The following is a 24,547-nucleotide window of genomic DNA, read 5'->3' as shown; positions in this document are numbered from 1 at the left end:
ACTCGCTGTGAGATGCGGCTTTTAATAATGTTGAGAGACAATTTTACACTTGCCAAGCATGCGATATGCATTCGCACACAACAAACTAACACACATACAAACCCACAAACCCACAAACACACAAAACACATTCCTACACAAACATATACATATGTATGTATGTGTTTGCATACACTTCAAATCAAAGCTTGGACATACATAAAGGGCAGATGGCAACCAAGGATAGTTGGTTTGATTTCTTGTAAGAACAAAAACCGATGCTAAAACAGAGAAAACCAGCAAGAAAAAGTAAGAGAGAAAGTAAACAAGTAGTCATGGCCTGGCATTCATTTGCATCCTTGGCTTTGCTTTATTGTCACTGGCTTTTCTCATTATTTTCTTTTCTCTTCAATTCGCTTTTTCCAGGCATGTATCTTGACTTTAAAAACTCATGTTTCATCTAGAAATCGAAGCTCGTCAAATGGTTGGTCATCGATTCAAACGAATCAAAATTAGATTAACCTTTGAATCTGACATTGAAAACCTAATCGACTATATATGGGGTATGGTAAATATTGTTTATGCTTTTCCATAGTAAACAAAACGAATGATTTTACAATAGGGTTTAGAAGTGCTCTTAAATATAAATATCGGTAATCGATTTTTAAGTTCGATTCTGTAATAAAAATTATTCCAGTTTGGTACAAGAATATCATTTTAAAAGCATTTTTTAATTAATTCACTTCGGACTCAAAGACGTGAACACAACCAAATGAAAACTGTGTGACAACCCTCGTTGTTTGAGAGAGGATGAATTGGGCATTCGCATTGGCATTGCGCCAACCTGAATGTCAGTCGTCGGTTTATCAGTAGAAAAATGTTGATACTGTGCTTATCAACGAATAGCCAACCGAATAGCACCGAACAGCGCGGAAACCTCAGCCGCGTATAAAAAAAAAAAAAAATAAAAAAAAACAACTCTAAAGAAACGCAAACACACAACTTTGGTCGTGTAGAGTAAACAGACGCAGCTAAAACTAAACAAAAAGTAAATTAAACTTTACTTGTTGCAAAGGAGAGAAAACCGTCGCCAAGGAATCACAGAAAATCATGACAACGCAAAGGATCTTCCGATGGCTTTATCTGTTTATTTGTTTGATTGTTTGCCAAGCGGAACTAAAATCAGATAATAACAATTGCCAACAACAGATAGAAGATCAACTGGATACCAGCAAGGCGCAATGCGAAAACTTCTATGAATATGCCTGTGGTAATTGGTATGTATCCCATGAACTGCGCTCCTTGGGTGCCCATGATATGCGTACACAGATGAGAGCCCTCAACAGGCAACTAATAGTTAGATATTTTGAGAGGCAGCAGCTGCAGGAAAATCTGGAGGAGAAGCCGGATGAGCATCAACAGTTGGTCAAGTTCTATGCCAGTTGCCTCGCCGGACGTCAATCACTGCGCGTCTATACGGATGCTTTGAAGCAACTGCCCTTCATTGAATGGCCTATTTTCTTCCTGGCCAACCAATCATCAACAGCGTCACCAGAAAAACCCTTCGATTGGGCCAGAGCCAATGCTGCCTTACGCGGCTATGGAGCCCAGGGTCTGTGGCGCCTAGTGGTGCAGGCCAATTGGCAGGCCTCCGAGCAACAGATTCTCTATATGCTCGCACCCACATTCGATCGACTGTCCGATGAGGAGTCCGAGTTTCTGCATCAAAGGTATTTAAAATATTTACTCCTTGAAATGGGTCTTAAGGTGCGTCGAGCCGCGTCTCTAGCCGAACAACTGGTAAATTTCGAGCGACAGTTACGAAGTCTCGCATTGAACAGCAATGCCCAGATGGATGCCGATCAGTCTTTGGTGCTGCGCGAACCGCAAATGTTGCGTCAATTGTTAATCCATCTGCCTCAGTTGCGTTTGCAAGAATATTTCGATGCTTTACTTGAACAACAGGCGCACGGTGAAATATTGATTGTGGCGGATATGCTTTACCTTAAAGGACTCCAACGTTTGCTACATTCTGCAGATCAATTTATCTTGTCTACTTGGATGCTTCTGCAATTGCCCATACATTTTGAGTTGCATTCACATGAGGATGCCACAATAAGTCAACAGCGAAAGCAATGCCTTGACAAGGTTAATCATTTATTGCCACGCCAATTGGCTCGTTTACAATATACACTTTACCATCAAGAACTAAAGGCAGATGGAGTGGAAGATGCTCATGCAGTAATGATTCATCGTGTGCAGCAACTTTTTATCAATCTCAAACTGCAGTTCGAGCGCCTACTAAACGAAACAACTATATTTGATCGAGATTTAGTCACCCAAAATAGGGCCAGAGATAAATTGCGGGCCATGCGTCTGATCCAACCCTGGTCAGAAGAGCCTAGACAAAGAGTACCACCATCATCCTCCGCCGCCGCCGGTGGCAGTCATCTGCTACCACTTAGCAGCAACTATGATGAGAATCTACTGAGTTTATCAAAACGCGAGACTCTCTTGCAGTTTCGTGAGGTTCTAGATTGTGTTCATTTACCCTGCATTGTTTCCGGTTCCAGTACCAGCGCCAACTCAATATCATCCGGGCCATTAGATGTTAATGCCTATTATCGTCTTAGTCTTAATGCCATTGTTTTGCCAATGGGTCTACTTCGCTCCCCATTGATTGACAACTGCGCCCCTATTGACGCAGGCTTGGGCTATATACTGGCCCATGAGATGATTCATGCTTTCGACTATGATGGCATCAATTATGATGCCGATGGCAGCTTGGCTAATGGCCAATGGCCAGCAAGAGCCATTATACGATTCGGTTTGCGTGCTGGATGCTATCTGGGCACAAGATATAGCAATGCTACATTGACTATTAACGAGAATATTGCGGACAGTGAGGGTTTGCGTCTAGCATTTGAGACATATCGACACAGATACCAGCAGCAGCAGGAACAGGAACAGAAAAACCCATTCGCTAATACTACCTTTCTGGACCGAAAATTCTTCATCAAGTTTGCCCAAAATTGGTGTGGACAGGCGGCGGGTACCTCATCATCTGTAGGTACACAACTGCATGCCTCGCATCGGGAACGTGTCAACAATGTGCTTGGTAACTTTCCCGAATTCGCTGAAGCCTTTCAATGCAAAGTGGGCAGTGCCATGGATCCAAGAGACAAATGTCGCATTTGGTAGGCAGACTCTAAACTAGGCGCACGATTAAGGCGATGAAGTCCAATATGAAAGAGATGGATCGCCGATTTATACAACTAATACATCAATAAAGAGGCAAGAACATAAAAAAATTCAGATAAAAATAAAAAATCAGCTTATCAACGACAAAAATACATAGTAGGAAATTACTATCCACTGATGATTGACTGATTAGCTTAAAGTTTCATATGTGAAATTGGGTAGGGATTGGGTCAAAAAGTTTGGCTTTAAAGACCTCCCAATTTGGCTTAGTTTAGGGGAAAACAAGGAAACGACACTATGTTACAAATTGTTGCATTTGCCACACGCCCATAGGAGGGACACAAACACCATAAATACACACACACGCAGGATACACACAGACGCATATATGCCTATATACACAAGTATTTCTCGTTTTTCGTTCTTGTTTCGAAAATGGCGGTTGGCCGCAATCAAATGAAATGCAGCCACACGGAACATAGTTTGTTGTGCTTTTGCTGTCCTCCTTCTTACCCACACACACACACACACACATAAAATGCACATACACATTCAGTTGCAACACGAACGAAATGAAACGTAACGTAACGAGCAAACGAAAATATACCAGCAAGAATAAAAATAGGTTTGGATGCAAGTGGGCGGCAAAGCAAAAGTATACATATTTCGTACCCTATACGTCTGCACATACATAGGTATACCACGTAAAATCAACAATATAAATCCCACACAACGACACGAAGCAAGAAACATAGCATAAAACTTGTTGCAACAAATGTTGCAGCATAACAAAAATTTGTGTGCCATTTTTTTTGTGTGCATTCAATCAATTGCCCCAATTTAAGCATTCAAATTTGCTGTGTGTGTGTGTGGGGCCAGTCGCTCGAGTCTGGCGATTTCAGAAACTAAGATTTTTCCCACCAAGCTACTTGTGTTTGTGCAATGATAATGTTGAATAATCGTAATGATAACTAACTGACAACTTTTAGTATTCGCTCATCATTTGCTCTCTCTATCTTTATTTCCCGTGTCTTCTTTCTCTCTATCTCTCACTCTGTCTCCCTCTCTCTCTGTACTTATATAAGTACTAATATAGTATTTCCATGCTTTTTTACATATACATATGTATTTATGGAAAAGTTTTGCCATCAAAAACTCCCAAAAGTATGCAATAGTTTATGCAAAGCAAGCACAGCACGTTGACGATGATGATGCAGACGAATAGCAAGCATGAAAGGAATGAAGATGATACAAAAAAAAATATGGAGAAAAAACGAAGCGAAATAAGAAGAAATTGCTAAGAGCACGACAAACTGCTGTTGATTACAATATTACATAATGACGTTGTTGCTACTGATGGATGCTCATAATAAGTATAACCATCAGCACCAACATCATTATCATCATCAGTGAAGCCTTTTGCGTTAGGGATAGTACAAGAAGCAGCTTTAAAAATTGTCCATGTAAAGACGTGTATAACAGAGTAACTAAGTACATTATCAGGGCAGGTCAAAGGAGGAAAATGCGTGGAATTGTTCTATTGAATATTTTTTTATGAAGAAGAAGATGGTGGTAGCGGTTTACAGCTTAATCCCCATTTACCGTAAACGCAACGTATTTCGCATGCATTTTGCAATAGTAGCAAGGACAATCTCATATGTAGGTTCGTTGGCTATGTTTCCGTTGACTTTGGCTATCGTCCACTTAAGTGAAACCTTTTTCCTTAATTTTTGTTTTAAACCTCTCTGGGATTTTATTTTCTGTTTTTTCGCTTAATACCAAATCAATACAATTTACAGTCAGCTTGTCCGAACAGGGATTGTTGCAAGGTATACAAAACGGATGGAGGTTGGAGTGGAAAACGCCGTTGCAGCTGGCAACTGTTAATTACCACGGCAATGGGGCAACATTTAATGCAACACCATTTCGTACGTGCCGCGCATAAAGTGGCCCAGCCCAAGTAAAGTTGGCAAATTAATTGCCTTTGGTGTTTCAACTGACTTGCAATAACAGCACACTCACATACAGGCGCGCACACACACACTCGCACACTCAGTTGGAGTTTGCCTTTTTTCCATGTTTTCTTCGTTGTTGCTTTTCTCACACTTACTTGAAGGAGTCACGGCTAAAGTTCTTGAATATATTACATTCGGGATGCTCCAGCAAGCGAAAGGCTATCGAACAATGATGATTCTCTAGCGGGGAAATGTCATTATATCTGAAAAATCACAAATAAATTCTTATACTCTTGCAACATTCTGTCTAACTATGTATCCAAATTACCTGAGTGCTAGTTCAGTGCGTGCATTTATCTGATAGATATTATTATATCCTGGATGGTCCAGGTCATGGCAAATGCATGACACCAATAGTATAAGACATTCCAAATCCCCAATACGGGTTAGAAGATTCGCTTGACGTGTTATGGCATACATCTGCAGAAATGACAAGACAGAGAATAAACAAATTATAACTAATTAGGTTACTTCTTGCCTAAATTTATTATGTAATAACTTTGAACTCAGAGGCCTTAAAACTAGATTCAGTTGCAATTACTGCTAAAAAGTTAACGTAACAGAAAACTGCGTTCATTTAGTGGGGTCGGGATATGTATTGTTTGATCCTTTTAGTATTGATGATTAATTAATAATTTAGTCTTGGACAAGACACCACAATGTCATTCAATATTTCCATTCCTCGGTACATGAGTTATCCACGTTAAGAAGTATCCGGGTTTATGTCCCAAGCTATTGTGAATCTGGTGTTTACCTAGCCGATTACCAAAGTTGATTGTTTACAACTATATTTTGTACTGATAATAACAATTAGAATAATAATAACTTTATGTTAACATTTAATGATATATAATCATGGTACGTTTTTAAAAGGCTAATCATTTGTCATCGATTTGTTTAGATTGACTTCGTTTAGAGCAATTCTCTCCTGAGGTTTTTTGTCTAATGTTACAAGCCATTTAACGTAAACCGCATTGGATGTAGTTAAAGTTTTTTTTTTTTTTTTACCGCTGCCAAATGCAGGGCAGGTAAATAAAGTTGAAGGCAGCCATGTCAGCAACATCTGTATCTCTGTCACTCAGTCACTCAGTCACTTTCTCTGTCTCTGTCTCTGTCTATACTCTGTGTGCCAACTTAATTTGTCTGCAGCGAAACCTTTGCAATTACGAGTTACCCACCTCATTGAACCATCCAAGCATTGAAGCACCCGAAACACCCAACACTACCCAACAAGCTGCTATCTACTTTCCTTGACATTGCCATTGGCAAAGTTGTCGTCATCGTCGACGTCGTTGCTGCTGCTTTTTCAGGTCTTGCCTCTGTTGCTGTTGCTGTTGCAAATGAAAATGACTTGCTCCAAGACCCTTAAGGAATTTCAACAGTGTTCAATTGAAGCTTTTTGAAATACAAAAGCAGCGTAAAGTTTGCTTTGCGCTTTGCTGCGCACCAAAGTTGCACTGTTCCTGTGATTCTGTCAGAGTGTATGGGTGTGCGGTGAAGAGCATGATGTGGACGGGGGCATAGAGACATTGAGACGAGTGGTAGTAAAAGTTGTTGCACAACTTTTGGCGCTGCTGCTGCCGGCTCTGCGTTTACTTTGCCATTAAGCAGTCAATGTATCGGGTAAGGGGACGCAGTGAGCTCGACGGAGGGGGGTAGCTATAAATTTATGCAAATGCAAATGCTGTTTGCATTTGGAATTTCACAAGTTTATCTAAATTCATTGTCAACAAAAACAGATGCACACAGAGAGACTAGTGGGAATCCATACTTTCCCTCTTTTACTCCATCTTTATGGTTGATTCATTCTCATAGGAATTTGAAAACTTTCAAGGGAAATCAACTGCATCAGCGACGACAACAACAAGAGCGACTGCACTTTGACCATTTGCCTGGAAATTAGTCAAAGTGTTAGACCATGCCCTCAATCTGCGCCCCTAACGTTTAGCATCCTTCCGCCACATTACGCCACCCTTTCCCACTTCGTCTCTGCTCTGTTCTGTTCTGTTCAATAATTCATTGTGACTTTTATTTCTCTCGTTCCTTTTATTCGACTTATTTTTATGTTTCCTCTTTTTTTTGTGTATGCTCTTCTTTTGGTTGCTGGTTGAGGCAAAGCCGCTTAACGGCTTCCCTGTCATGTCCTGTCCTGATACAAACTCACACATATACGCACATACACACGCGTACGTACATATGGGAGTCCCACGCCTATGCAAATTGCCGCCCATTGAATTGTAAAATACGCGCCATCACATATGTATGCATAGCGGCCATTTTACAGCTTAGTTTGGTTCCTAACGGACACGAAGGGTAAGGGACAATCGGAAGGGGTGCCCTTTGAACAGATGTGTTGTTATGTGTGATGTTATTGTTAGCTCTGCTGCCGCACTGTTGTAGTTCGAAATGTTTGACATACAATAAAACTTATGAAATCCTCAAATTTGAGAAACAGCTAAGTGATCTCAACTTTCCGATTTCCTGTAACACGTAAGGATATTCAAGGTATGAAAATAGAGGAATAATAGTTCTGCCCTTATATTCCATCTGTTGGCTACTAAGAGCAAAGGGTATTGAATAAAACTAAATAAAAATATTTCTATGGGGGATTCAGTTTAAAAGCTGCTTTATTATGCAGCCCCACAAACATTTTTATTGTATTCCGTGTATTAATTCCGATATCTAGCCGTATTGATAGGGCCAGAACACTAAAAACATTATAAATGTCGGACTGAACACGTCACCAAAATGTTTTTGTGGGAATGTTTTTTCTTATATTTTTTAAATTAATGGTTTAATGGTAAGGCTGTGATAGTTAGCAGGAATCAGAACCGAAGGGAGGGAGAGAGAGCCTATGGTCTCGAGCATAATGCGTTTGAAGGCCAACAGATTTAGTGCCAAAAACAAAAACAATAACAATGGCATTGGCAACAATAACAGTAGTAGTTATAAAAATAATAATGATAACAATAATAATCATAATGCAATTTTTAATCCTTTTGCCGACCGTTGTCTGTTGCTGAAACTTCAGACGGACCGCAGTGCGTATGCGTAATGCCTAACAATTGCTTGTAGCAAAAGATAGAAATTCATGACATCCTTCTCTGACCTTCTCACTCTCTGTCTTCTGATTCTATTATTTGCTATTGTTGCACATTTTATGCTTGGCCTTGCCAGTGTATGTGTGTGTGAAATATAATTTATTAAAGTTTTTTCCTCTACTTTTACGCTCTCTGAAATGCGAACTTTCTTTTTATTTTTCCTTTCTTAGCAGCTTCCTTCAATTGACTGCTTGAAATGCAGTCTTTTGGCTTAATGTGGCCAAAAATGTATATTTCATATAAGAAAATGTTAAGTGCTTATTGTATAAGTATGTATATAATAATAATAACAATAAGCAGCAACAAGAAAGCTGAATAAAACCCAAATGTAGGTTAAAAAGTTGGCCAAGAAAGAAAAATGAAATGAAAAGAAATAGAAAGAGAAAGAAAAGGAGAAGAAGAGATAGAGAGAGGGGAAAAAAGAGAAATATGTGTTTCCTTGGCACTTGAGCAGCCAAGTGGGTCGATGAGCCGAGTTGAGCCACAGCCTGCAGGAGGTGGGGTAAAAACATAGACAAGGACTAAGCATTTTTTTTTCGCAAATGGGAGGGGCGTAAGGGAAATCGTGAACTGACCCACTGACAGTCAGGACTATTTTCATGCAGAGTGTGTGTGTGTGTGTAAGTGACCAGTTCTATCTATCTCCCTCTGACTTTATCACTTTTTCATTTGCCATTCGCGTCACCACTTTCCCGTCTTTTTTATACCCTTGCAAAAACAGGTATATTAACTTTGGTCAGAAGTGTGCAATGCATAGAACATAGCATCTCAGACCGCGGAAATTTTACTTTTTAAAGCGTTTTTCCGCTGTGACGCCTGTAGGTAAGAAAAGTGTTATCGGAAAACTTGCAGGTTTATACAAGCCCCAACCCTCTTATTATTATTTTTTTTGGTTATTTAAGCAAAAAAGCAGAAAGTGTTGCTATTTAGAAAACAAAAACGAAAAAAAAAAACAAATTTTGTCTTGTTTGTCTTTTGTTTTGTATCTTGGCGTCTTGGCAGTAAAAATAGGCCTTGCCCACTGCGTTACAACCACTCTACCAACCCATCAGCCCTTAGACAACCATTACCCCTCAGTCATATGTGAGTGTGTGTTTGTGCATGGCGGGCATATCCGTGTCCGTTTTTATTTGTGTTGGTTTGCCCTTTGGCGCTTTTAGTTTATTTTTGTGTTGCATACAACTAGGCGGCTCTCATTGTTCAACATTGTCTCATCGGTCGCTTTATACAAAAAAAGAAATATGTATGTATGAATTCACCTCTATATTCTATGTACATATGTATATATTTATATAACTTTTTGCAGCTGATGTATATAGTTTTTTGTACATACTCTTGTTTTCTATTGTATCGATTGCGAAAGGCGAACATGTTACGACCTTCCAATCACTATTCGTCATATCATAATTTTCTTTCACATTTTAATTTTTCAAAATATAATTTTAACACAAAATTCGGGTATCGATTGGTCTTTTGGAATCGACTATATCTTAGATTTACTCTACATGCATATAGATGTGTATGTTTCAGTATTAAAATAAGTATTTAAAATAATATTTGAATCTAGTTATGAATGAAATTTTTTGATAAGTTTTAATTTCATCTGTAGTTTTAGTTTTGTCTCAAAATATAATAATAAATTTAGTTAAAATATCTCCGGGCGACACTTACCATTTGGGCTACGCAAAAACAATGCCGAAAATTATGAAAGGGCACCTCGTTATAGTGTTTGTATACCTCATAAAGCCATTCCCGAAGCGTATCAACTGGTATGCTAAACTTCTCAATAAAACCCAATTCGATGAACATGGTCTGCATTAGATGGATAACATCCGCATCGCTCCATTCGTACGAATCGAAAGCTGGCAGACGTAATGCTGCCTTCACTTCGTCGGAGAAATTGGTATCACAAATTTCCAGAAAGCGACGCTTCACTTCCTGATGCTTTGGTAGACTGCTTTTACGATGCGGTGGCCCCAATGGCCGCTTGGAGAGGCCTGCAAATACAACAACAGCAGCAAATCAAATACATCAGCAAAATTAGAAAAAAAGGTGAAGGTGATCAAAATTTTAGGCAAATGTGATATCAAACTTCAGTCAAGCGGAAATTTGTTGACAGACATTATTATTATCATAATAATCATCAGCATCATCGTCATCATCATCAGCATTATCATTGCAATTAACATAATCATCATCCACATGGACTATCGGCAATAAATAAATCAACAAATTGAAACAGGAAATATAGTTTGAAGTTGGAACTCAGTAACTGATTGTGGCCATAAAGGAACAGAAGGACATGGAAAAGGAGGAGGATTAGAGGGTGTAGTCATAGCAATTTGGATGTTTGCAAGATGAATTGGCCCCTGCCCGTAGTAAGGAGTGGAGTAATAGCAGTGTCACCGCAACCAAATCAAAGTCCATAACGAAATGTCGGAAATATACTCTGGCCCGGACTCTGATTTAGACTGAGATTGAGAGACGGCCACTCGGACAGCAGCAGGTAGGAGGAAATACATCCCCTCCCTCGGTCACCACACCATTCACGTCATCAACATTTGATGTGCTTTCCGTTTTTCGATTTTTGTGCCATAGGCGGGAAATTAAATTTTCAATCGGCCGCACGCGCCGATGAATGGAAATGAAGTAGAGGCAGCACCATCGGCAGCATCGAATGAAAAACCAAACAGAAAGAAAGTAGAAGGAAAACAAACAATACACAAAGGCAATTGCACAGGAACTGTCACACACATATACACACACACAGGTGTGATTCAAATTAGTTAATTTTCTTTCTTTCTCTTTTTATCAAAGCTGTAAACTGGTATCAATATAAAGGAAAAAACCTGGACATTGCGGCATCTCTGCATGTGTTGCTTCTGGTAATCTGATAAGCTGTCTTAGCCACGATTACAAGACAGGCTTAGAGAGATCAGATAAATACAATGATAATTATGTAGTTTTCCTGCATTCAGAGATATCTTTACTGTCGAATCACTCAATAATCATTTCCATTTTGGGTTACTTAATTTACAAGCAACATAACAAACAACAACAAAAATAACAACATCTTCACTTTCCTTTTCCACCAATTGTATGGCAGCAGGATTTGTCATTTGTTGCATATTGAATGTGCTTTTTCTATCGAAAGACAGAAGTGGCAGCTGCGTACCCAGGTTATGAGAATGGCTGAACATTGTGTTAAATAATTAATTACAATCCATTAATTAATTAGACAACAGAACAACCGACGGGGGTTATTAGGTTAAACACAGCACAAACACGAAACAGAACACATAAAAAAGTAAACAAGCCGTCGCCGACTTTCTTATACCATGCACCAAGTGAAACAACTGGTTAAAATTCATAAGACCAAATGTATACAACATTTTGTGGCTGCATATGTATCTCGCTCCCTCTTACAATCGCAGGGGCACTCTAGCGCCATCACCGGCCAACGAGTCAATTCCGCTTTCATGAATTACATACTGAAAAACCTTTATGTGTGTAACTTGGCTATTTTTAAACAAGTTTTTCTTTAAGCGAGTATTTAGTCTTGGAGGGGTGGAAAGGGACAAAAATGTTACTTTTACGACTTTAATATACCATTTCAACCTATGACTGTATGGTATACAAACACAAACACAAACCAAACCGAAAAAGGAAAAAAAGGGGACCAAAGGAGAACAACAACAACTTTTATACATAATGTGGCCATAATCAACCTGGTCAGCTTTTTTCGTTGGTTTTTTTTCGATACCCTTTATTGAGATCCATAAAAATCCGCGTTCGTGCCGATACATTTGCTCTTAGTGAGATTTTTCTAGCCAGTGGGATAAAACGCTTTACGTTTAACCAAGTAAAAAGTATTAGTTAGTTTTAAATTAAGTCAAAATAACTTGGATTTAGTTTGTGAAGGGTATTCAAAAGTCGTTTACCCACAGAATGAAGTTTTTATTCTTTTTTTTGTCTTTGGTTTTCTTTCTATTTTTCTTTGGTTTTTGTTTTGGCCCCTTTTTTTCATTGGAGGCTCAACACTCATATTTTATTGCATATTGTTAGGCGTGAAATTATGAGCTTGTACCCGCTATAGCCAACTTCTTCGACGACCCTTTAACGGCCATCACCAATGTCACCATTACACTTGCATAATTAATGGTATTTGTCACAACACACAAGAACAACAAGTAAAAAGGATAGCAAAAAATACAATAGAATGGAATAGAATATGACGGGTTAGGATAGAAGAGTATGTGAATGGAGGATGAATGATTTTTCTAAAGGTCAAACGGGGCGGGTAGGCCGATGCTAAATGAGCTGCTACCTTTTGCATTGATTAATAGCTGCTTGCTTGGAGAAGAAATCAGAATCATTTAGATAATTGCCAACAATTTGAAGTAGCCTTATTTTATCTTCGCTCGTTCCCTTTTCTTCTCCTTCTGCAGCACTTATTTTGTGTTTGTTTTCATTCCTCCTCCAACTCTCTCTCCTCTTTCCCTGTCTTTCAACGCTGAGGTTTTCGTTTTGTTTAAATCCAAAGTAGCTTGAAGGCTGACAAGACCACAAAGGAAAGGGTGTTTTTCTTTTCTGGTTTCGTTTAAAGAAGGGTAAAAAAGCTTATATTCAAAAACAATCGCAATGAAATGGTTTGCTTACTTGACCAAACTGCAGTGGGGTGCTGTTGAACCACACCAAAACACACGCACACACTGCTTTAATGCAATTGCAATATTTGGCAATTGGCAATATTTTATTTCTGGTTTCGTTTAAAGAAGGGTAAAAAAGCTTATATTCAAAAACAATCGCAATGAAATGGTTTGCTTACTTGACCAAACTGCAGTGGGGTGCTGCTGTTGAACCACACCAAAACACACGCACACACTGCTTTAATGCAATTGCAATATTTGGCAGCAAATTTTATTGTTCAGTATCATTCCTCGGGTTTCTCTGTTTCTCTCTACAAAATATTCCTGTTCATTTGGCTCTTTTGATATCTTCTTTTTGTTTCCACAACTACTTTGATTGCTAATCAACTAGAAGAGATCCCAAACGATAATTGGGTTAAACGTGTATGTGCAGGTACATATTTGTGAAGGTGTGAGTGACTGCAAGATGCAAGCGTAACGCAATTGACAGTTAATATTTTCCATTTTCCAGCTGAGGCTGTTGAATGGAGCAAAAAAGGAAAGAAAATGCATCTGAAACGCAATGACAGTTTCTCCAATTTTACTTTTTATGTTTTTTTCCTGCGTTGCACTGCAATGCGTTGTGAATGGAAGACGGTGCGGAAAAAGAAAAGGGAGCGCGATGCATTTGGGCTAGGGGTATGAGTTTTTGTTTGCAGAATTCATCGATCAAATTGTCAGCGTAATGGAGTACTGTTTCCCTCTGTCCTTTCATGTATGTATGTGTGCATTTTTGTGTGCGTGTGTAAAAAGGCTGCGGCCGTGTAGATGGGTAATTCAATTTTATGTTAACGCAAACAAAGTGATGAAGTTTTCTTGATGGAAAAGTAGAACACAGCAGTTGGCAGATAGCAAATAGGCAATACATACATACATATATACTGTAGACTGTAGTTGGGTTTGTTGTTATTAAAGTGCACAAGACTTACCTTTAAAGTCTAGGTGTATTAAGCAAATGTTTTTTGTGAGAAAAAAAAATTGAAGAGCAGTCCATTTCTTATGAAAACAAAGAAAAAACGAACAAGAAATGGAGTGTTGAGGGACTTTAATTTTTTTGATAAACAAACAAAAGCATTGTCAAGAATCATTCCCCAAAGATAGCAACTAAATCAAGCAGCTACTTTCGAGGACAAAATGTAGATCACTTAGTCAGCTAGTCGGAAGACTATTCCTTAAGATGTCGTATAACATATCGAATTAAAATATTATCCAACTCGGACTTAAAAGTAATTTAAACCTTATGTTTAGGCTCTTAAATATTAATAAAAAGTAAACCGAAAGAGGTAGAAGGCCATGTAAAAATGTCTATCTGTTTAAAAGTGGAAATGAAAGACAAATTCGAAAGCTGAGGTTGAGGAGTTTCGCCTTGGACAAATCAATCTGTAACTTATTAAGAAAACCAATTCAAAGGAAAAAGCGAAGCCAAACTCAAACCACTTTCCATTTCATTTGCTGATGTGGCTGTGGCTCTTTTTCACCCACTCGCCCACTTATTCCCGCAGTCACTTTGCTGTGCTTGCGCACACACACTCACACATTACACACCATGGCGGCTTAATTAAAAATTGTAAGTGGCAGTAAATTAATTATAACCATGACCCACAAAGTGTTTGGCTTGCAGCTGCCGACAAGGCATGCTCACATGTGGGTGGATGGGTATTTGGGTGGTTGTATGGCTCCCAAGGTGGCCCCCAAGTGGTGCTCACCTGGGATGGCAATGGTCTGGATTTTGGTTAAGTTCAGTTTAGTTCGGGCTTTTTGTTCTGTGATTCCTGTTTCTGCTCTTGGGCTCTTTGCCATTTTTTTCTTCTTTTGCAGTACATCAAAAGCAGCGGTTTTAATCAAATTTTGACACTCAGCTAGTCTGCTGTGTTAGGTATTGAAAGGGTGTGGTTTGTGGGTATTGTAATCAAGTCTAGTTTATTTTATGAGAAAGTCGTTAAACTAATATTGAAAAGCAAGCCGATTTAGTCATAAACACTTTTTTTGCTCTTTCATATTTCATCAAAGAACCCCTTCTTCTTTGTGGCGAACTGGAAAAGCAAGAAATGTAGATTCAAATTAATGAAATCTTTATCAATACTAAAGCTGTCGTCTTGCAAAATAATTATATTGATCAACATTCTCGCTGTCTTGCATAATTAGCTCTGTTAAAGAAACTTTTTTTGCATTGTTTTTGATCACTGAATCCTTTTTTGGTTTATTTTGTTTTCATTTGTTATGGTTATTGCTGTTATCAAAAGAGCAAGCATTTAACCCATAACAGATTTTTAATTGACTGTCGTTGACTTGTAATTAATATTTTCCTCTCACGATGTTCGATGGTGTTGTTATTGGTGTTGTGACATTGTCCTTACAAATACAAATCGACACCCAACAACAATGGTGATGTCGGCATTGACTATTAATAACCCAAATATGTAGTTGTATTTGTCCTTCTCCCTTGCACACGCTCCGCCGTACTTATATATATTTTTAGCCGTTTGAGTATGTGTGTGTGTGTATATTAGCTATACTATTTATTTTACATGTTACTCGTACTATCCTCAGTTAATTGTAACGTGGAAATATACCAGGTCGAAGCTATGAAAGGAGAGAAAAAGACACTTACTAATTGTTTGAACAACACGTCGTATGCGTGATATGTTTAGGACTGGTGCTGGAGAGTGAGTTTTAATTGAAACTTTCTTGGATAAATTGCCCGATTCCCGTTTGGTTTTCAGCATTAATTTTATATTGATTCAATTCAACAAATTGTTGCTGCTTTTCAGTTCAATCCATTTTATATGTTCTGTCATTATTTAACTTACACAGCCATGAAGCAGAGCAGCAAATGATGATAATAAGGATCAGAGAGCAACAACAACAACATGAAAAAAGAGAAAACAGGGCAGAAAGAGGAAGAAGCAACAAAGAGGCTCGACCTCTAACCCAAAGAGCGTCCGTCAAGTTCATGATGAAGTGCATTATAACTGATTAAATTTTTACTCTGGCAAACATTCTTCTTCCCGTTTGCTGCTGTTGGTATACTTACACATACAAACATATATATGTATGTCTGTACATACAAACAAACATAAACATATAGGAAGAAGGGGGCTGGTGGGTGGCTGTGTGTAGGTAATACATTTTGTGAGATTAAACGCTTTGTGCTGATTAAATGAGTTTAGAGAACTTGCAGCCGTCCAACTTTTCCTTGTGCCCATGGCGCAGACTTAAATCTTTTTCAGTCAAACACACATGCACATATAAACACATACACACACACACACACACACCCCGCAAACACATGCGCGGTTGACATTTTCCGGGTTTTTCGTTCGCGTCCCTGTTGCAAATTAATAGCTTAACCCAAATGAAGTCCATGCTGTTTTTATACCCTTGCAATGGGTATTCTAAAATTGATTGGAATTTGTAACACAGAGACAAAATTTTCGATCTTATAGATTTTTGATCAGTATCAGCAGCCGTGCCTCTTTTTATTGCAATAGAGACATATAGTTGAAAAAATGGATTGGATAGGTTAACTAGCACATAAGGTTCATTGGAAAAAATTAGTCGTTTAGATTTGTTTCTGCTAGGATTCTAATCCGTTGAACCTCATTTGCTTTAAATTCAGATTGTGAGTTGATATTTGCATCTTGCTTACCATTTTTAACAATCCGAAAAAATCCTTGATTATTATTTTAAACGCAATTTTCAGGTCGGGCACATGAAACGTAAACCGAAATGCAATTAACAAGGTTTGGTCTTGAGTTTGGTGCGGGGTCGGGATCTGAAACTGAGATTTAAAGTCGTGCTCAGAAGTTCTCCCTCTGTTGTCTGCTTATTTTATTTTATTTATCACATTCTAGTCGCATCCCCAGATCCCCAAATTTATGTAAATCAACAAAATTTGAACGGCTCAAAGCGAGAACAGAGAGGAAGAGAGAACAGGAGAGGGAGACAGAGTAAAAAGCGATGGGGAAAGGGAAATTTAATTGCTTTAACTGTCAATAAATGTATTATGTGCGCGTAGAGGCCGTTGGGAGATCTGCAGTCAAGTTTTGACAGCTGTCAAATTTGTTGTATATTTTGCCTTCTTTCCTTTTTTTGGTTTTTCTGTTTTTTTTTTTTTCTCTTTTTTGGAAAAATATGCGAAACGGAAACAATTGTTTTGGTATCCTTAGTGGAATCGTGGCTGGTGTCTATTATATGCTGATGATGATTATGAATGATTATGGTAGACAACGCAGCATGTCAAAAAAATTAGCGCATATGTAACTTAGACCGTAAGAGAGAATGAGAAAGAGTGTGCGCAAATAGGGAGGGGCGAGGAGAGTTGGTCCATTGTGTCTGGTTGTCAATGCCATCGTCATCATCATCGTTCTCTTTATTCTCCTGCGGCCTTTATCTATCTAGATTCTTTTCATTTCTCCTCATCAAAGTCAATTTCCTTGTTGATTTTTGCTTATTTGCGCATCTAAATGGATTTTTATCGCAATATTTTCCGGCTCTAGGCATCATCAGCTTCAATCCTCACACACACACACGCACGCACACACACACACACATAGACATAGACATAGACACAGAGAATATGCTCAAATTTGTGGTAATGTAAATGTGCGCCCATGCTGATTGCCAAATCCTTCGACATCAGCAAAAGCCAAAGTTAATAAAAACCAACTTTAGCAACAACCTGTCAGCTAACTAACTCACAGTATCTTATCAGGTCATTTAAAACAAAAGCCGTGCAAGCCTTTCTCATATTTTGTGTCCTCTTCAATGTCTGTATGGAGTATGAACTACTAGATATTTAGCCAACAATTTGAATTATACGTTAAAAGCTTAAATTTGGTTGAAGATAGGTTAAATTGTAATCCAAAAGAAAAGAACAGAACAGGCAAAAACAAATCGAAATGTGATATTCCTAGCATACTTATTGGGAGCACCTTTACAGCTTATAGGTGAAGAATAATATTTTTCAATTGCAGCCACATCCATACTTTTTTATGATACGATGATTTTGAAATTTCGCATTCTAATTTATATAGTTCTTGATTATTCAATGGATACCTAATTTTAATGAATGGTTGCTGGATAAATTTAATGTGTTATAGAAGTCATTTGCATATATTTTAACAACAACGTGTATTTGGGGTGAGTGAATTAGTGTGTGCGTGGGTGCTTGGGTGGGAGGTATCCATGTGTTTATGTATGTGTGATGATTGGCAACGTATTGACTTTGCTGTGAGGGCGTGACAGCAGCGAGCAGTAAATTAAAAACGCAGGCCATATTGAAAAACACCAATATTCACACACACACGCTCATCCACCTTTACACTGGTTTGTGTGTGTGTGTGTGTGTGTGTGTGTGTATGTGGCTTGTGTATATACAGCCAGAGGGGTAAATCCAAATTTGATTTCTCATTGTTGCTCCTCTTGCGTTGTTGTTTGGGGCTCGGAGCGAAAAAAAAAAAAAAACAAAGCAAAATAAAAATCAAACCAAACGTAACGAAACGCAACGCAACAAAATGAAAGGTTGGCTTGTTTTGTTTTTAACCTGAACTCGAACTTTTGCATACCGCTATACAGACGTACATATACGTATTCGTATTACGTACATATGTGTATGTATGTATGTGTCATAAAGAGTTTGCTTTAGCGTTTAAAATGCAAATAATGTAGAAAGTTAAAGAAATGTTTGCTACTCATGTTGGCACAATATGAAATAAAAGGATTGTGCAGCATCCGTTCCGTATGGGGAAAAAAAACCAAAATAACAAAAATTAAGCATATTAAACATGGGCTTAAACATTTTTCATTGTATACGTCTATCAAAGTTTTTTTATAACATATTTCGATTTCATTTTAAAATATGTAAGTAGAACGCCACCTCTACAAAAAGTTGCATACTTAAGAGAGCAAAAGCTTTTACGTGGGAATTTCCACGGCTGGCATAATAAAACAAGATTCAACAACAAAACACACGCACACACACGTACGCACAAAGGGAAAGAGAAATGAACGAGAATTGGAAAGCAAACGGCAAAACCATAGTTAGAACATAAACATAATTACGAGTTCTAAAGTTGCACCCCAGCAGCAGTAGAAAACGAAAACTTTTTCTTTGGACACTAGTCCAACTGACCTCACCTACATACCCCAAGAGCCTATCCATATCATTTGCCTTCCAGAAGCTTGGCCTTGCATATTGCTCTATTTATATTAATAATAATAAAGTACATACACATGTACATACAAACGTACGAACGCAAAGTAAACTTTTGTCCCCACTTAAATTGCTGATGCATATTTCTTTTGATTTTAGCATTCTACCTTTGTTTAATTAAAATCAACTTCTTGATTATTTAGTTGAGTTGGCGACCATTTTGTTTAGTGAAAATAATTATTTTGTTTAAATGAAAGTTGCTGGAATTTTCAGTAAAAGAAACCTGGAACCAAAATGTCAATCAATTGTCACACATTCACACGTATATGATTTCATCTTATTTCATTTCATTTTTCCCCTCTAACTCTATGTCTTTTATCGAATTTTGTGCAAGTTCTGTTGTCCTTTTCAGCGTTTTCACCTGGCATATTTCTCACATGTGTTGTTGCTGTTATTTCTTTTGGTTATTTATTTTATTCATAACATATACACACAGACGTACATACATATACAAACCAATCCATATAGTATGTACATATATGCTCCAGCTAGAGAGAGAGCATATATTATTTTTTCCTGTTGTCGTAATTTATACGTGTTGTTTATTTTATACCAATTTAATGGCAACTACTCCATGCCTGTATCTCTCTCTGCCTCGCTCTCTTTCTCTGTCTCATTGTCTCCTTTTATACGTATGTATGTGTATGTATGCGACTTGTACAACAGAGTGTTGTTGTTGTAGTTGTTGCAGCTACTGCTTTTGTTGTTTTTATATTTTGACATGCAGTCACGTCCATTAGTTGGATATGATATGTAAGCAGATGAAATACTTACATTATCATACCGACACCAGTCTCTTTCGATATCAATATACATATATGTAAGTGTATAAATAGGACAGATATCAGATACATATAGTGCGGACATATGTACATATGTACATGTATGTATGCAATTCGCTAACGAACATGCCAATTTCGCTAAAACTTTGACATCTTCTCCAAGTAGCAAGCAGCATCTAGCTGGTAGTATCAGCAAATTCATAATATAAATTCCTTCTTTATTTCTTTTGCCTTTTTTTAGTTTAAAGAATATTTCACATTTAACACCAATCCTAGTGTATCCACTATATCCAATTTGTTGGTTAAGTCAGGAAATACACTATTTTAAAATGGACTTAATTGGATCTTTGCTGTAGACTATTTAATTCATTGATTTAAACAAAGAACTTTAGTCATTTTTACTTAATAGAGAAGTGCTTTAAGCTGATACATATAAACACGTTTTATTTATTCGTTATAACTTGAGTTATTTGCATTCAAGTATAATACACAAATATATTGAAATTTGAAATATGTAGGTATGAATAAATGTGTATGTATATCGTAAAGAGAGATGGCGAAACAAATTTCTAGCTAATTTCTGGCTTATTATACAAATTCATCCCTCCCCTGCGCCGCTTTTCGAGTAGTTGTTGTGGTCCAAAATGAAATGCTGGAAAACCATTAAAGAAAAATCCAGAGTTGAAAAGACGGCAGCAGCAACAGCCATAAAATTCTCGTGCCAGAGCAGTACAAAAAGTTGAAAAGTTGTTGCTGCTGTAGCTTTGAGTTTGTCATAACTGTTTGTCCGTCCGTCCGCCAGTTAGTCTGTCATTCCGTTGCCTAGGTAAATGTGAATAATTAAAAATGAAATATTCATGTCATCTTTTTTAATTTTCGTTTTCATTTTTTAATACGCTTATCCATACACAGCTCTCTGACTCAAATTATGCCCAGGATTGGTTGGCATGGTTGGGTTATATCTGACAAATTTAGTCAAGTTGATCAGCAGAGTATATTATCGGAGAACCTCAGATTTGGTGGTTGAGTGCAAGGGAAGAGGTAAGTGAAAGCAAGACGCAATAATGGTGGTTTTACTGTTTGCGTTGCTGTGGAAAAGTTGGCAATTGCCAATTCGTTTTCCTTTTCGTTTATCGTTTTTAGTTTTTTCCTACCTTCAATGTTCCATCATCTAATCCACAACATTCTCATCCTAAAGTCCCTGCGGCCTCGTGCCATCGGTTAGACACTTTGAAGATGTCAACGGTAACATCTACCGGCAACGAGGGGCGAGTTGTTTGCGGTCTCGCTTCAGGTGCGCTGCTGCGGATTCGTGAATGGTTTTGAATTTAAATTTTTACGTTGTGGCAGCATGAGCAGAGTTTGACACCTTCCTGCCAATCTGGCTCCCACTCGAACTGCCACAGCCACTCCAATTGTTTCATTTTGTTCCGTTTTGTGGCGTCCTGTCCCAACCGGACACTGTCCCGTACTGGCCTGTCCTGTCCTGTCCTGTGGGTTGTTGTGTCGTGTCCTGTCTTTGCTTTTGCCTTGGCAGCCAATAAAATCGTTTTAGTATATTAATTAAAAGCGCTGGGTAAATACGCAAAAAGCTTGTGGTCTCCTCAACATGGCACAGGTCTCACTGGCAGCAGGTTGCGTGTCAAGTTTTGTTCCTCCCACCTGAGCTGTCGCAGCCAATTCACAGATGTGAGCAGGACCAGGACACGGGCATGGGGTTGGGACTGAAACTAGACCTGGCTTACAAATTGTACCATCCTTCCCCCTCTCTGAAAAATAAAAATAATCACAGGCAACAGAAAGGGGAGGAGGAGAAGCTAAGAAGAGCAGTTTAACAGCGAATGCCCAAACGCCCCCTGTTATCTAGAGTAATCGCTTTCAGGGATCTTTCGCTCGTTCTCGTTCTCTCACTGTCTATCTCTTTCATCCTGGTTTTGTGTTGCACCATTTTGCATTAATTGCCACAGCAGTTTTATTTTATATCCGCTATGAACCTTTCCTGCCTCCTATGTGTTTGTATATAAACAAATATATCCATACATGTACCTGCAATGTCCATCTATTTTAATGCCCTTAATCCACTTAGTTCCTATATGAAATGGGTCTGATAATGACAATGGCATTGACAAACACAACAGCAATAGGTCTCATATTTCATTTTTACATTGTAATTATACCAAAGAGTTATTGTGCAAACACAAAACCGAATATTTTAGTATGCCATCTTCTCGATCATCGTTCACGTTTAAATTGTTAACGAACTATATTCAATAAAGATGTAAAGCTAAATAGCAAAAAAAGGAGAGCTAAAGAACATTGTTCTACGTCATTTGTTAGTTGAGTTCATCTCTGTACATGTCACCAATTTCAATTCACTTGGACAAGTGACAATTGGAACAATTTAAATGAGTCAAGAATGTATATACTTTATATTGTCTGACCAAAATTAATATATCCTTTTCGATCGGACACCCCCCGAAAAAAATATGCTAGATCTGTCCAGGCAAATATAAACTTTACATGCACTCTGTATGGCTGTTTAAGCAATTCTTAAGTCTAATGTTCAAAAAAGCAAGTTACAAATTCATTCGCAGCAGGACACAGTTACGGAAAGTTAAAATTCATTAAGTTTCGCCAATTGCAAACAAAAATTGTATCAAGTATGGATGAAAGCCGTCGGAAAAGGAAAAAAGAACACGACAACCACATGGAACAGCTCCAGCATAAAGCAAAAAAAAAAGAAAATCTGTTAGCCATTTTCATTTGTTCACTTTAATTCAATTCGAAAGAACAACACAAACATACCAACAAACACCATCACGTATGTATATATAGACTTATGAAATAGTATTAGGAATAGTATAAAAGAGTGTGTGAGAGAGAGAGAGAGTGAGAGTCATTCGTTTTGATTTGGTCAACACTTTATCACTTAATGCTGTTTTGTGGCAATTTATTTTTTATTCCTTATCCTGAGTCTCCTCATCCATGACGCTTTCCTCTATTACCATCTTCGTTCGTTTTTACTTTTCTCTCTTATTGTCGGTTTAGCTTTGATTTTCTCTTGGCCAACACTTGTTAAGTGAAACAATTGAATTGTTAACTGAACAATAAAGTATTTTATTATTATTAGATTTTTGCCTTTTGCCCTTAAAAGAACACACATACACACACACACTTTCCTCTCTTACGCCTCCTTCTCTCTGTGTATCTCATTCTATCTTTTTGCTGTTCTCTATATGTTATCCGGGTCTTAAGTGCCTAACGATTTGGCTGAGAGGGAGAACTCTTGGCTCTGGTTCTCCCGCTTGGTGATATGGCATTTTGGCGGCCGTCTCGAGTAGATTTCTTCTTTGCCTTTCTGGTTATTTGTCATTTTTTATTGGGTCTACCCCCCACACAAGACCTCCTTCGCTTAATTTCTCTCTCTCTCTCTAGCTCTCTCTCGTTTTTCTTTCATTTCTTTTGTTTAGCTCTCTTTTCTTTTGTTGTCAAGTGTTGAAAATTGTGGTTGGCTTTTTTTATTCTTTTGAGGCAATTTATGGCCATTTTGCGTTTTGCGGCTGGGCAATTTATGAGTTTTTGGCCTTTGACATACACATTTCATATACGTACATACATGTATATGGGCTTCCCATATCTATACAATATAAACGTTTCATTTTTAATTTATGATTTCTATTGGACCCAAAACGAATTAACCAAAAAACGCAGAGCGAGAGGGGAGAAACATATGTTTTGGCTCAATTGAGTCAAAGAAAAATTAACAAGCGTTGCTTAAAGTAGGCAATACATTGTTGCTTCCGCCCCGCCAAAGAACCAAAAATAAGCGAAAGGAAGATATTTAATTGAAATGTTCAAAGGACGACAAAGTGGAAAAATGTCAGGACACATTCAAAGGGACACAGACACCAAGCGTATCGTATATGCTAAACAGAGTGCAAGGACAAAGACAATTGGTCGCACAGACAGTCAGTTATTGGACTGCGAAGGGAACTTAAACGTAAAGGACGCGCTGAATAACTCGCATCGGTACAAATACAACTTTGTTGTTGTTTGTTGGTCTTAACTTTTTTCTCCTTTTTTTTTATGACATATAACAAAACGGCTGGTCGAAGCCGTCCCCTTGTCCTTGGCACACACAACACCTAAAAGGCGTATACCCTAAAGGAGCTGCAGGAGGAGGCTTTCGATAAGCTCAAGTGGCACTAAATTGCATGCGGCCTGACAGCAAGTCAGTTAATCAAAATGATGCATCAGTACATCGTACATAGATGAATTTCTTCATGTCTATAATAAAGACTCTTAAGACATACATATGTATGTGTATGTACATATGTATATATCACTTGTGGATAAGTCGACGCAGTGAACTGAACGGAAAGGGCGCACTCTCCAATTGTGTGAAAGTGTAATTCTATTCCATTTGCCATTGTTGCTGCATTAAATTGTCCAACCATTTGGCTTTTGCATTTTTCATTTTCTCCTTTAGTTCGCTTTAGTTTACACCTCATTTGAGACGATTACCGCAAATAATGGAAAAGTGGTAACACTTGACTTGATCAAACAC

At 38.1% G+C, this 24,547-nt stretch overlaps 2 protein-coding genes across 3 annotated transcripts in view; one reads left to right on the top strand and one right to left on the bottom strand.

Annotated features, from left to right (window-relative positions):
* The window catches only part of Pde9 (phosphodiesterase 9), a 56,162-nt gene that overhangs the window by 5,671 nt on the left and 25,944 nt on the right, over window positions 1–24,547 (bottom strand). For both annotated transcript variants that reach the window (XM_068283563.1, XM_068283562.1), the window contains exons 5-7: window positions 9,968–10,293; window positions 5,464–5,615; window positions 5,291–5,398 (exon numbers count right to left, since the gene is read on the bottom strand). In XM_068283563.1, the coding sequence (XP_068139664.1) occupies window positions 5,291–5,398; window positions 5,464–5,615; window positions 9,968–10,293 (586 nt within the window). The remainder of the gene's footprint in view (window positions 1–5,290; window positions 5,399–5,463; window positions 5,616–9,967; window positions 10,294–24,547) is intronic.
* Nep6 (Neprilysin 6) lies at window positions 892–3,330 on the top strand. Its single transcript, XM_068302624.1, has one exon. It carries the CDS (start codon window positions 1,090–1,092, stop codon window positions 3,178–3,180), a length of 2,091 nt encoding a protein of 696 aa, XP_068158725.1. The 5' UTR covers window positions 892–1,089; the 3' UTR covers window positions 3,181–3,330.

Source organism: Drosophila tropicalis, unplaced genomic scaffold (assembly GCF_018151085.1).
Source record: "Drosophila tropicalis isolate 14030-0801.00 unplaced genomic scaffold, ASM1815108v1 contig_158, whole genome shotgun sequence".
Classification (NCBI taxonomy): Eukaryota; Metazoa; Arthropoda; class Insecta; order Diptera; family Drosophilidae; genus Drosophila; species Drosophila tropicalis.
Note: the sequence above shows the minus strand (reverse complement) of the source record. Positions and strands in the feature narration are given on the sequence as shown.

What these genes read in the sequence shown, in the direction of transcription:
- Nep6 (XM_068302624.1), top strand. Translation starts at nt 1,090, where the DNA reads ATGACAACGCAAAGGATCTTCCGATGGCTTTATCTGTTTATTTGTTTG.